Consider the following 14,319-nt stretch of genomic DNA (forward strand, 5'->3'; position numbering starts at 1 on the left):
CCACTCCGATTCGTCCTGAACTCACAAATGACTTGACTCGGACTTGAACTGGCTTACGACTCAACTGGGACTCATCCTGAACTGACACGCATCTTGACTTGGACCGTCTTGACTGAAAATAGACTCAACTCAGACTCGTCCTTAACACTCGTGTCTCAACTGAGACTCGTCCTGAACCGTCTCACGACTTGACATGGAATCTGCCTTGACTAATGACTCAACACTGACTCATGTCTTGACTCAGATTCCTCTTTGACTTGTCCTTAAATGACTCACTACACTAACTTTTCTGACTGACTGACGACTACTCTGACTCACCCTTAACTGAGTGATGATTCCTCTTAATTACTGATGGCTTAGACTCGAGACCCCTGAAATTTCACCCTGAGAACAAAAACAAGAACAAATTAGGACTGCCAGCCTTAATGCAGTAAATTAATAAACCCCATTGGCCCTATTCACACTTAGTATTAACATCCGTCTCAAGTGATGTGATCACAAGTGGCCAGTGAGACATGTAGCCATTTATATTATATGATAAAGGTTGTCTGTTTCCACTGTCAGAGATGCAACAAGACTCTTTAGCATTCACACTGTAAATATTATGTGGTCATATCCAATCAGCTCTGAAGGTGGTTTGAGTGATCTGATCATAATGTGTCTCATAGCGTGAACAACGGCTATTCCAGGCTATACACATTAAGCTACTAGCTACTATGCCAGCATACTTGCTACACAAACTACAGACTAACCAAACTTTTAAGTGATTTTGCTTTAGACATTACATTTACTGTGTATTTGGTCCTTCAGAAGGTTTTTCTAATGTTAAGGAAAGGCTTGTTATTTGAAACTGGACAAGTTTTTAGTAGATGTTTACTTTTGTACAATACAATACTTCCATCTAAAAATAAGGCTAAAATAATTCCCTACTAAAGACTTGAGACTCAACTTGCACTTTCACCACAGAAACTTAAGTCTCAGATTCACACAAATCCACCTGATGCATGGTAACAGGGTTCCACTAATTTCAGTGCTTGGGCCCCTTACAAACTCCAGAGCCAGGCTTGATAGTTGTGATTTATTGTAGTTATTTTCTCAACAAATCTTCAAAGTATTTCATTAAATAATGTGAATCCTTGACATCACAGTCTAATGATCACTTTGATAACTACTATCCAAAAATAAACTACCTACTATCTACAAAACAATAAGTAGTGCTAAACCTGGGTTGTACATTACACAATCTCTCCAGACTGAGAGCAGAAACAAATTAATAAATAAATACAGACTAGACTGCAAAAATGTACAGAAAAAACAAGTGCTTGTTTGTTTATTCATGTTTACTCCTGCCCCCTTACAAATACACCCTTCAGCTATTACATAGCAAAAATGAAGACATTTCAACAGCACATATAATACATACAGACCATGTTCATTATTGCTTAGAGTCCTTGATTTAAAGACATGAGAGCAACCTGAGAGACTGAGAGATAAAGATGGAGGGATGGAACAAAGGATGTGGTAGGAGGAGAATGTGTAAATATGAGGAATTCATTTTTCAAAGTAAGTCTTAATAATAATAGGATCATTACAAGAAAAAACAGTGAGGAGGCAGTAAAAACTATGGCAGTTCTGCACAGATGCGCTGGTTGCCATGTAAATATTAGCAGAAAATGCTGCATGCATATTATATGAAAACTGCAGGCTCTGCAGTGCAGCTGCAGCACTTTAACACACCCTAAATTTGAACTAAAGTTTCAGTGCTGTGTGGTTCATAGGGCACCACCTGCTGGCTGAACATCAACAAACAATTTGGAAGCTTTAGGCTGGACAAACAGGGCTGAAAGGAAAAGGATACAACACTTTGACTGGTCCTAAAAAAGAACTCGTGACACACTAATATGTATGACATCGCTATGTTTTAAGAGCTGCTCATGCCATGCCTGTGACAACTCACACTACTCCAAGTCAACCAGTTCATATGTCACTGAAAATGACACTAAATGCTGCTGTGTTATATTTCTACACTAGATTAATGATTCAGATTCTTGCTATGCTGCTGAAATACTAAGATTTTCTTGTGGAATTTTCTTTTTTTGTTTTTAATTTGGCTTTACAAATGATTTAATGACTTTGTAGAGAACTGGATGAAATCAGCTTTAATGCTAAAACTCCAGCAATATTTAATTTTGCAACTCAAGTAAAATTAAATTTTATATAACTAATATGGTATGTAAAATTCTCTATGTACAAAGACGGGGAATAAGTGCCTATTTTTTAATTACCTACTTCAACAGGAAGACAAACAAAAAGTCCTCACTTTTGTGAGTGCTTTTGGAAACATTCAGTGAAAAAAAGTTAAGAAAGTGAAAACTTAATGTGTAGACAATAACAAAATGCTTACCATTATTGCTTCTTGAACCAAGAAAGTTATGCTGAATTAATCATGTGTTAATAATATTTTACAGATTCACAGATGCTCAGAAAAATCACTCTCTTTCAGAAACAGCATTAAAAAACAACAGAATATATATATAAATAAAATAAAATAAACTGATCACTTTTCACAGCTCCTAAATGGGTTCCTCGTCATCGCTTTCTTCCGTGTTGTCTCCCAAGTTCTCTGGGGCAGGTTGCAGGGTGGAGAGAGGAATGGAAGGAGGAGAGGAAGAGGGCATAGGCGGGGTGCTGTTGGGACTTGCCTCACTGCTGCTACTTCCTGTCCCACTGCTGCTGCTTCCTGTGGTGGAACTGCTGGTGTTCTCTACCACCACCTCCCGCGTTACTCCTTCAATCCACACCTCCATCTCCTGTTGCTGTCGACCTGGGGCAGGGGCTGGGGCTGGGGGGACAGGGTTAGGGTCTTGGGGGGTAACCGCTGGGACTGTGATAGGAGAAGAGGGAGAAGGGGAGCCCGGGGGAGAGATGGGGGAAGACGGAGCTGACGTAGTCTGCGACGGCTTCGAGGACTTGCGTCTAGTGTCGCGAAAGCTGGCCAGAGGAGGCCGCAAGCGGACACCGCTTCGCGTAGAGCCCTCAATGGCTTTCTGAAGCTGAGAGAAGTTGAGAAAATTTAAAACAAAGAATTGGAAAATAAATGAACATAGTCACTGTAGACTGTGCACATCGTAAACAAAATAGTGGACTCAAGTCAATGGGACAAAAAAAGTGCCTCACATTACCCACTTTGCCAATGCACTCCAGGGGCAACAATAGCACCCCAAATAATTACAAGATGAAAGTTAATAATTACAAAATGTTTCTTCTTAAATTTGTTTCATCAAAAAATGCTGGTTTAGGCTCAAACTAGTCACAAACAACTTAGATTTACAAAAATTGCCAGAGGTTTGCTGTAATCACTGGAGGCAGGGACGGATTTAGGGGTTCTGAAGCATTAGGCAACAGACAGGAATGGGGCCCAATGGATGCACATTTTTAGTTTAGCCAGGCTCTAGGTTCATAAGCGTTGTGCATCTTATGGCAAGTGAAATTGTTTAAAATCTAGCCTATACTGCTCATATTTCTTATTCTGAGATTGTAGTATATCGCACAACTATTCTAGGCATTTTATTTAAGTAATTATATTAGGTGAAATTATCTCACTACACTGGCATATCAGCTTATTTTTAAGGTTTTAGGTTTGAAACAAGCAAATGTATCTGCCAACACAGTGAAATCATTTGGTACAGAGTAATGCAGAAGCAAATTAATGAGATTACCTTTTCCAGGAATTAATAAGTAACGTGATCCTATTACAAGTAATTAGCAACTTGTAATTATATTTTTTGAATAATTACTTCAACACTAGAGCTATCAACCCTAACATTAATGCCAGAATTATGTACAGTCTGCTGAGTCTGTGCAGCACTCTATTCTGACATTTATGGTCCCTGTGTAGGATGTGTTAACCTATTTTCACTTATGAAAATCAACAAGACCTATAATTTGACCAGGGGTGTTCAAACGGTTTCATGTAACTGTATATGATATGAAGTTATTCATAAATGCATGAATGGATGCATGTGTGCTCCTCTACCTCCTTCAGTGCCACAACTCCAACCAGCTTGCCTATGCTGGTTACATAGGCATGACTGAGACCCAGTAAGGAGAACAAAGTATGAGTCTATGGATAAAAAAGAGGTCAATGTCATCACTGTTCAAAAAACATACAGTCAATGACATACTATCTGATCCAAATGCAACAGTGTGATTTTTTTTTTTTCAGCTGGAAAAGCAAAAAAAAGGAGCCAGGGTTGGTGCAGGGTACAACACCTGTACCATGAAAGTCAATGTACTTCTAAATGTAGAATTCTGCCTTAATTAGGCAGAATGATATGGCCATGACACTAGTACCGCAATTATTCAAATATTACTACATGTTGCAATTGCAGTACACCTTGCAATATAGCATAAATATTTGCAAGGCCAAAATTAAGATGCCTATGGGGTCTTGCATGATCCCAGCAGGTAGAACCATGAGGCAAACCAATTTTGAAAGTTTGAAAGTTTCTCCTGATTCTGGCAAATATCAGTCAGTCTGTGACAGGGTGGGTAGTTATTCTGATCTGACAGAAAAAACACCAGTGGCATATTGCTCTGAAAATTGACCAAAGAAGTACATTTAGTATGTGTCACAATAAAAACCTTCTATCTCAATTTGAAAGCTCCAGCTGCCCTTTACATTGTGTCAAAACTTCATGATCAATGAACCAAAAGCAATGGTCCGAAATGACTTGTTATATAAACTTCCATTAAACGTTAAGAAGGTTTTTCTTTCTCCTACAAAGTTACCATTTTTGCACTAATTGACTTCTTGGCTTGATTACAGCTTCCTTGTGGCCTCCATTCAGGGATTAGTTGCAGAGAATTCTGAAGATGGTTAATGTTACAGTAATGACATCCACTGAAATCGAAAAATGTACAGCATAACAGCAACAGTGGAAAAAAAAGCCCCCAGATTACAGTTTACCTTGTGTAGTGACGTTCTCTCCACTAGCTGGAAAGGGGAGGGATCTATCCGTATCTGGTCAAGCTCTAGTGGCTTATCCATCTCTGACTCCTCCCATGCTTTTATCTGTTTCAAACGGTACTAGATGAGCTCACTGCAACCAGACATGTTAAATCAATTTATTTTCAAAGTATTCTGAAATCTTGGAACCATAGGACCATAACAACTATTTCACTCTGACCAAAGCTATTAAGTTCAGCCATCAGGTAAAATCAGCTAAATTCAAAGTCATTTCTCAACAAGAGCCACACCTCTTCAGGTGTCATTGTATCAGTGAGGGGTGGAGGAGTCGGCTCCTGGGAAGGGAGAGAGAGAGAGAGAGAGAGAGAGAGAGAGAGATACACTACTGTTCAAATGATTAAAATCACTTAGCATATTAATACTAGTTATTTTATATGCAACAATAATTCGACAACACAAAACTGTACGAACTTTTGTAAAAGTGCTTCTTTAAGGGTTCTTTAATAAATTCAATGATTGTATTTAGAATCATGACAACTCAAACCACCATCTGACTGCATAGTTCTAGCACATTTTACTTAAAATTAAATAAATGAGCTCAAAATGCAGACTTTCACTTCTAATTTGAAAGTACATCCAAATAGACCCTCCCCCAAATGTAAATCAAAAGTAACTGAACAATCTGACTTATTCATACATTAAATTTTCAGTTTTAATATTTGGTTGCAAAACCTTTGCAGGCAGTGACTGCCTGAAATATGGAACCCACAGGCAACAGCTGGGTTTCTTCCCTGGTCATGCTCTATCAGGCCATTACTGCGGCAGTCTTCAGTTCCTGCTTGTTCTTGAGGCATTCTACTTTTCTACTTTTGTCTTCAGTTGAATGCATGTGAATACGTGCTTGATTGGATTGACGTCAGGCGATTGACTTGGCCATTGCAGTACATTCCACTTCTTTGCCTTAAAAAGTCTTGGGTTGCTTTTGGAGTATACTTTGGGTCACATCTGCACTGTGAAGCACCATCTAATGAGTTTCGAAGGATTTAGCTGAACCTGAGCCAATAATATAGGCCTATACATTTCAGAATTTAACCTTCTGCTTTTGTCAGTCGCCACATCGTCAATAAAGCAGAAGAACCAGTTCTACCAGCAGTCATACATGCTTAGGCCACAACACAAACTCCACCGTACTTGACAGGTGAGGTGGTATGCTTTAGATCATAGTAGATTTTCTTCTCCATGCTCTTCTTTTCTGACAATTATCTCACAAGTTGATCTTTGGTTCTTCTGTCTATAAGATGATATTCCAGAACTTTATAGGCTTTTTATATGTTATTTTTTCCTTCCGTTTTTGAGGCTTAGCGATGGTTAACACTTTGTAATAAACGCTCTGTATTAATTGTTGATTTTTACACAGACAAGCCGACCTCCTGGAGGGTGTTCTTGATCTGGCTAACTGCTGCTGAAGAGGTTTTCTTCACCAGGGAAAGAGTGCATTCTTTTTAAAGAAGGTAACAAATAGCTGATTTGGCTACACCTAATGTTTTTGCTTTCTCACTGATGGGTTTATTTTCATTTTCTATGTCTAAAGCTTCCTTACTTCTTATAAACCACATGAAACCTGTGACATTGAACCGAACTAGCATATGAAAATCATTTTACACATCTGCAAAATCGTGCTTCAAACTTTTGAATGCTAAAGTGCATGTGGATCACAGAGAACAACCTCACTGCTATAATAAAGTAATGCCAATAATTTGAAGTGTTCTTGAGTATTTGGGGTTTCAGCAATTTACCCCACATTTCACAAGACTTACAACTGAAGTACACTAGTATGCACCTGTGTCTGACTCTCTGCCTGTCTTTCTGAAGAGGAAGAAAAGAGATTATGCAAAGTTCTCCTGAAAGACTGAAGGGGGCCTTTATCTGGAAGAAAAAGTGAGAGAAAGAGAGAACGTTGCACTGTTGATAGTACAAAAACAGTAACATAACTGACAGTTATGGAAACTAATGCTAAGTTTACTTCTACTCTGTTGATGGATGAAATGACTTCACCATTCCTTGCCTCTGATAATGTCTCAACAATAATCTTGATTTACCTGAAGTGGTGTAATTTGTGGATGGTTCTGGAGGTTTGGGTGAAGGTAAAGGGCCATTTCTTTCCTCTTGTATAGGCGTACTCTGAAATGTTGATAGAGAACAGTGGGTTAACCCTTTGATGTCATGGCAAGAAAAGCAGCTATTTCTGCTTAATCTACTTGCATTCTTTAATAATTTGTTTTCTCAACTCTGTTGTCCATTTTCATATGTAAAAAAAATCTAGCAAAGCCAAATAATTAGATTTAAATGAGAATGTGTAGGATAGCTAGATGTCAAGAGCCGAAGGAAAATTATTCAGACTGCACCGAGCGATAAAGCCCATGTGGCTGACTTTTGTGTTGCCTTGGGTATAGAGTGGATTTGAGCAGCTTAAAAACCTCCTCCCCCAAGCACTGATAGACACAGACCAAAAAGTTGTTTCATTTTTAAGATGATGGTTAAAAACACACGATGGTTTCCTCTGCCCTCCTGCACCGCTCACTGCTATTCAAACAGAGCCAGATCAGGGTTGACAGACTGGGCAGGAACCCTGGATTTACATTTTAATGCAACTTGCAATGATATATTTCTTATCAGTAACATTTCTTTCATTAGTATTTCAATTAGGTTTTATTAGAAAAGCAAAATAAAGATGATATTAATAATAATAAAAAAACCCAAAACTGAATAATCACTTTTCTTTTGACACACCTTATCACCTGCGCTTTCCTCTCCTTCTTCATCCACAAAGGCAAAAGATTCCCAGCTGTCCTTGGCACAGGGCCCTTGACCTTGCAAACCCTGTCCTTGCATCAGGAGCCGCCTCTCTGCTGACAGCCACCAATCACAGAGTGCAAGTAGCTCAGATCGATCAATGCTGCCCAACAGGATCATTGATTCTGAGGTTGAGAGACAGGTGGAAAAGTGTCAGCATTTATTGCTTGTTTTTGTCAGTCTGGAATCAGTTTAAGGCAAACTCTTTACTAGCCAGAGTATGTTTTCCATGCTCTACAGCATTTAGAAATCAACATATCATTTAGAAATATCAGATTGCGTCAGTGATGCTATTTGGAAACCAGACCCAGTTTAATCAATAAATACATTACGCATACCAAATAAAAGTAGAGAAGCTGTTGATTTAGACCACATGGGTGGCCAAATTTGCTCGTAAGGTGGCTAATTTAGTGAGTAATCTAGCAAAAACTTCTGTGTAAATAGACACGGGTTCAACGTATGACCAGCGCTATATAAACCCATCAAATGAAAGTTTTCTGTCTAGCTTTCTGATTTTGGCAGACATTCATCAATGCCATTGTTTGGGCAAAACCTGCCATTAAGACAATCTGATGAATGTGAACTACAAGCAATGCTTAAAACATACTTTTATTGAAACAATTTGGTGTACCTTTTGTCTTTAAAAACACTCTGAGCATCAACCATGGCACTGCCAAAAATAAGACTTATTTTAAGAATAAGCCTTTCTCAAGCATCAAGCAGCACGCAGTCATTATTTACTATCAGTCTTGGTAAATGGGAGAAGGTGCTTCATTATAATAGTAATGACCACCCCCCCCCCACACCCCCCACCCCCCAGTATTGAGGATACAAAAGAGCAGTGAACAGCCCAGTGATCTTATTATGGGTGTTAAAAAGTTGTACAATAGTGATGTCATCCCTGTGGCTTATTGATTTTTGATTGCTCAGACAGCCTGCTCTGTGTTATGGATAAACGTATTCTTGATTCTTCAGAAAGTATTATACATTACACAAATTGGTTTGGTTCACATAAATAAAAATCTTCAAAAATAGCTTTTTTCTACGACTGCTGCACCACCATCTAAGAAAAAAATGCCCTGAAAATAACAACACACACATGCTCATTCTGATCACTGGCAGAAAAGAGACTGTTGTAAGAGACTAAATTTAAATTTAAAATTCAAATTTAATATTTTGGTAGTGTATTGAAGCTGCACCCCTAAAAGAGATAAACATGTGTGTGTATGTGTGTGTGTGTGTGTGTGTGTGTGTGTGTGTATATACATACATATATATATATATATATATATATGTATATATATATATATATATATATATATATATATATATATATATGGCCAAGCAGCTACACACTAGCCTAGGAATAAAACGCACAATGTCAGTGGAAGTCTGATGGATGAGCCTGGGTTTGGCGAATGCCAGGAAAACATTACCTGCTAGACTGCATTGTGTCACATGTAAAGTTTGGTGGAGGAGGGATAATGCTATGGGGTTGTTATTCAGGGATTGGCCTAGGAACCTTAGTTCCGGTGAAGGGAAATCCTAATGCCAAGACATTTTGGACAACTGTATCCTTCTAACTTTGTGGTATGACTGTATGACTGTGCCCCATGTGCACAAAACATAAGTGCATGACTGGGTGAGTTTAGTGTGGAAGAACTCGACTGGCCCTCACAGAGCCCTGACCTCAACCCAATCAAACACCTTTGGGATTAACTAGAATGGAGATTTTAAGCCAGGCCCTCTCACCCAACATCAGTGTCTGACCTCACAAATGCTCTTCTGGATGAATGGGCAAATAAATCCCATAAACACACACCAAAATCATGTAGATAGCTTCCCAGATGAGTGGAAGCTGTTACAGCTATAAAGAGCGGGACCAACTCAATATTATAATAATAATAATAAGTGAAAAATATTTATTCCTAAGGATTAAGAATGGCTCCTGTAGGTGTAACATGTAAGTGTCCCAATATTTTTGTCCATACAGTATATACATATGCAATATCTCACCTTTTGAATCCACCAGAGGGATTGTCTTGAGGGATGTAGAGTCTAGCAGATACAGCAGTTCTCTATATGTGGACTGCGAGCACAGAAACTTCACTTTTCTTACCATGATGTCTTCAACAAAGATATTATATTGACTGTGAAAGAAGAGAGAACAAACAGTACTTCTGATCAAAAAATTTTTTTCCTCTTCACACTGTAACTATTTGCATTCACAGAGTACAAGTAATAGTTTGTTTTTGTTTGCTGCAGTTACGGTCTCTACTTTTCTTGAGTGTCATTAAACTAAATGCTAGAACGTTGCTGTGAAGATCTGATTGTATACAGCCATATGAGCATAAGTGAGATCAGGTACTGATGTCTGATGATTACTTCAGGATCACAAACGTCACTCTAACTCATCCCAAAGGATGGCGCTCCATCACTCCAGAGAGTACATTTCCACTGCTCCACAGCCAAATGCTGGGGGGTTTCACACCTTTCTAGCCAGTGTTTGGTATTGAGCATGGATTGCCTGCAATGGGTTCACCTTGAAGTAGCTGAATTCACAAATAAAAATTATTTTCTAAATACTGTTAGGCAAATAATAGTACTCTGATATCAACTAAGCTAACTGGTTAACGTACAGAACAAACAGACCTACTTTATTACCTTAATGCTACTAACAGCATACAAAAGTATTCTGTAAGGTCAAGGATAGCAATAAAAACAAAAACAAACCAGCAAAGCTACTATGATCACAGACACTTAGTGCTCACTGGCAAGGCTCCAAGGACACATTGTTATGTCTCGTTGACAAGTCTAAGCCCTAGTGGTGTGGAACACTGATAATGAATCACAAGCACTCTGTAACACTCTCAGCAGGCTATGCTCACTGCACTTTTGACTCCATTCAAGTTAAGAGCCTTTCTGCTCAATCCCCGATTTTATTTTTTTTAGCTCCAATATTCCTGTGTTAACATTTAACATTTGTGTCTGTAAGTGACAGATCTGAAACGGCCTGAATGCCCACAACCAAATCAAGAACATCAAATTATTTATATCCATCACATACAATAAATGTAAATTACTGAAATGGAGGTAACCACCAAATTGCAAACACTGCTGTCTCTACAGGGAACAAAACATTTTTCTGCAAAATTTTAGAGTATTTGTCTACAAATTGTTGTGCACAATTTCTATTTCTTTGCTGAGTTTAACATATTAGAAAAAAATAAATCCTAAAATTCACAGGCCATGAATATATATATATATATATATATATATATATATATATATATATATATATATATATATATATATATAATTTAGAAAATATACAGTAAGTGTGCATTAAAATGTTTAGAATTATGTTCTCTGTAGAGGTAGTGTGCATTCATTTTCACTTAGAAAATCATCAAAACATGTAATTTGACCAAGGGATCTAAAACTTTGCATACAACTGTATGTACTGGTATCAGTACTGGCATAAACGGATATTTACATGATATGTAAATGGATATCTGTGTTGGCCTATAATTCCCATATTTACGCATCCCCAGTTATATCTAACAGTCATATATTGGATATGCACACAAATTAGCATTTACAAATAATAAATAATAATAAAGTCTGAAAAAATTCAATCTGTATCACATTAAGGCAAACATTTGTTTGGTACTGTAAACATAATCGTACTGCATACATGATGTTTGTGCTTGTTAGATGATTATCCTTGTGTATATTTGTGTACCATGGTGTCATCTCACCTGATATGTCCGAAGCCCAACTCAGGCAGGTAGGGCAGCTTTTTGACCTGGATGATTGAGTCATACAGTGAAGGCTGAAGCCCCTGGGCTACCATGTTGGCCAGGATAACTGCTACCATCATGGGGAGAATGTGAGAGATCTGACCAGTCAGCTCAAAACATATCACTGCCGTGGAGACCGTGTGAGTGACCGCCCCTGTCAACGCTGCCGCACCTGCAAGAAAACCCAAGATAAGTGAGAGAGCATTAGAGAGAAGAATAAAAGAAAAAATACAACTGAGAAAAAGACAGGGCAGATAAGGAAAAAGTAAAAATAATATATATATTTTTCAAATTGAGATCAAAGAATGTACAACACCATTTCAAAAAAAGGTTGGGACACTGTGCAAAATGTAAATAAGAGTTCATCACTCTGTGAAAGACTGCGCTGGCAAATAATGCAACAATTCAAAAATAACGGTATAAGTAATATAGCAAAGAGCTTTTGCTTTTCAGCATTTATTGTACATAATAACAATAAAATATTCAGACAATCTGAAGAAATCTCTGTATGTAAGGCCAAAAACCGGTATTTGCAAGCCATGATCTGTGGGCTCTCAGGTGGCACTGCCTTAAAAACCGGCATGATTCTGTAGTGGAAATCACTGCATGGAGTCACTTCTGAAAACCACTGTCTGTGAAAACAGTTAGTTGCTGCATCCACAAAAGCAAGTTAAAACTCAAACGCAAAGAAAAAAAAAACGCACATGAACAGAAATGCTGCCACCTTCTCTGGGCTGGAGCTCATATAAAATGGACTATGGGGAAGATGGAAAACTGTCCTGTGGTCCGGCAAATAAACATTGGAAATTCTTTTTGGAAATCATGGACGCTATGCCCTCTAGACTAAAGACCACTCAGCTTGTTATCAGTGCACAGTTCAAAAGCCAGTATTCATGATGGTACATTAGCGCACATGGCATGTGCACATCTGTGAAGTAGGGGTGCACCAATTCGACTCAGTGAACTAAAATTAGTTGGGAACTACTTTAATAGCCGATTAATTGGTTAAATGACGCGCCTTTCTTGGCTCACTAAGAATGTTTTGACATTACCGCTTACTGGAGAGCTGACAAAAGCGCGATGTCAGTTTCAAGAACAAAATCCTCAAAAGTCTGGGAGCATTTCATGTTAAACTCTGAAGAAATGTTGTCAGTTATACTATTTGTAAAGCCAACCTTAGTTGGCATGGGAACACATCCTCCATATGTTGGAGCATCTGAGAAGGAAACTCGTCGGCTCACTGGGTGAAGAAGAGTCATCTTGTTAAGATATTCTCAGTCTCAAACTGCATACTAGCTCACTAAGTAGTGGGGGGAAAAAGTAAATATACAACCCCAATTCCAATGGTTGGGACATTGTGTAAAACATAGTAGTGTATTCAATTGAATATAGGTTGAAAAGGATTTGCAAATCATCGTATTCTGTTTTTATTTATGTTTTACACAACGTCCCCACTTCATTGGAATTGGGGTTGTACCATTAAAAGTGCAATAATTAGTGTAGCGTGTGAAGCACAGAAGTGTGAGGTTTGAGACACGGCGATAGTTGTGCTAGCGAGCTAGTTAGCTAAGGTTATTATTAAAAGCCGTCTTATTTCATGTTGTGAGCCAAGCTGTAACATTTTCTGTTTCGAAATGCACGTTCTCTGGTATTGTTAGTGGAGTTGGAACACAGAAGCAAGTAACTATTATTCACAGCAACCCTGTTCACATTACAGATTGCACCGTAGTCTGATAGTCGAATCCACCAGTGTGCTCAAATTCGGCGAACACAGCACGGTTTCCAAACAGTTTTCTGTTCTCCGTCAATGTTTGGCTCTACTTGCAAACATTTTCAGGAGGTAGTTTTAGTGGACATACAAGGCAGCTTGACAAACGTTTATCCTTGAAATGTAATTTTGCACAAAATCATTCATATTTTACGTTTGCCACAAACGTTTGCCACTTTCCCATCCGCTCCAGCAGAGTGAATTATCTCCGAGATGCTTACTTGCACTGACTGCACTGTTTACATTTAAAAATTAAAGATTGTTGCCCCTGTCCCAATTGTTTTTTACCTCATTAAAAGAAAACTGATTTAGTTTTGTTATATTTTATTGCTGCTACTCTATACATCCTTGATTTTAAATTTTGATGGGAAAAAAGATATTAGAATTTTATTTATCTTTTGTTTTAGCAGGAAAGTTCTTTAAAACAGTGAATTTTTGAACAAGGTATTATCTTTATTGTGTTCATTATTAGTTAAAAAAAGAAGCTACATTTCAAAGCTAATAGCTGCATCAGTGTTTTTTTGGAGAAGTAGTTATCCATAATCCAAATGATCGATTATTTGTTCCGGTAATCAATCGATTATTCGACTATCAAATTCATCGTATGTTGCAGTCTTACTGTGAAGGCACAGTAATGCAACATATGCTGCCATCCAGATGATGTCTTTTTCAGAGAAGGCCTTGCTTATTTCAGCAAGACAATGCAAAACCACATTCTGCACATATTACAACAGCACTGCTTCGTAATTAAAGATTCTGAGTGCTTGCTGGCCTGCTGGCAGTCCAGACCTTTCAACACTGATAACATTCGGCACATTTAATGAAAAATATGACAATGGAGACCCTGAACTGTAAGCAGCTGAAATCCTGTATCAAACCAGAATGGGAAAACATTTCACTTTCAAAACCACAGAAACTGGTCTCCT

At 38.2% G+C, this 14,319-nt stretch overlaps 1 protein-coding gene across 1 annotated transcript in view; it reads right to left on the reverse strand.

Annotated features, from left to right (window-relative positions):
• Positions 1 to 2,565: 2,565 nt before the first annotated feature.
• Positions 2,566 to 14,319, reverse strand: part of clcn1a (chloride channel, voltage-sensitive 1a) — a 47,367-nt gene continuing 35,613 nt past the window's right edge. Inside the window, exons 16-24 of the mRNA XM_017718575.2 lie at positions 11,584 to 11,797; positions 9,839 to 9,972; positions 7,760 to 7,947; positions 7,069 to 7,150; positions 6,810 to 6,895; positions 5,260 to 5,304; positions 4,970 to 5,074; positions 4,037 to 4,123; positions 2,566 to 3,053 (exon numbers count right to left, since the gene is read on the reverse strand). Coding sequence (XP_017574064.2) covers positions 2,574 to 3,053; positions 4,037 to 4,123; positions 4,970 to 5,074; positions 5,260 to 5,304; positions 6,810 to 6,895; positions 7,069 to 7,150; positions 7,760 to 7,947; positions 9,839 to 9,972; positions 11,584 to 11,797 — 1,421 coding nt within the window. The 3' untranslated portion in view covers positions 2,566 to 2,573. The remainder of the gene's footprint in view (positions 3,054 to 4,036; positions 4,124 to 4,969; positions 5,075 to 5,259; positions 5,305 to 6,809; positions 6,896 to 7,068; positions 7,151 to 7,759; positions 7,948 to 9,838; positions 9,973 to 11,583; positions 11,798 to 14,319) is intronic.

The sequence above is a fragment of the Pygocentrus nattereri genome, chromosome 1 (assembly GCF_015220715.1).
Source record: "Pygocentrus nattereri isolate fPygNat1 chromosome 1, fPygNat1.pri, whole genome shotgun sequence".
NCBI classification, from domain to species: Eukaryota; Metazoa; Chordata; class Actinopteri; order Characiformes; family Serrasalmidae; genus Pygocentrus; species Pygocentrus nattereri.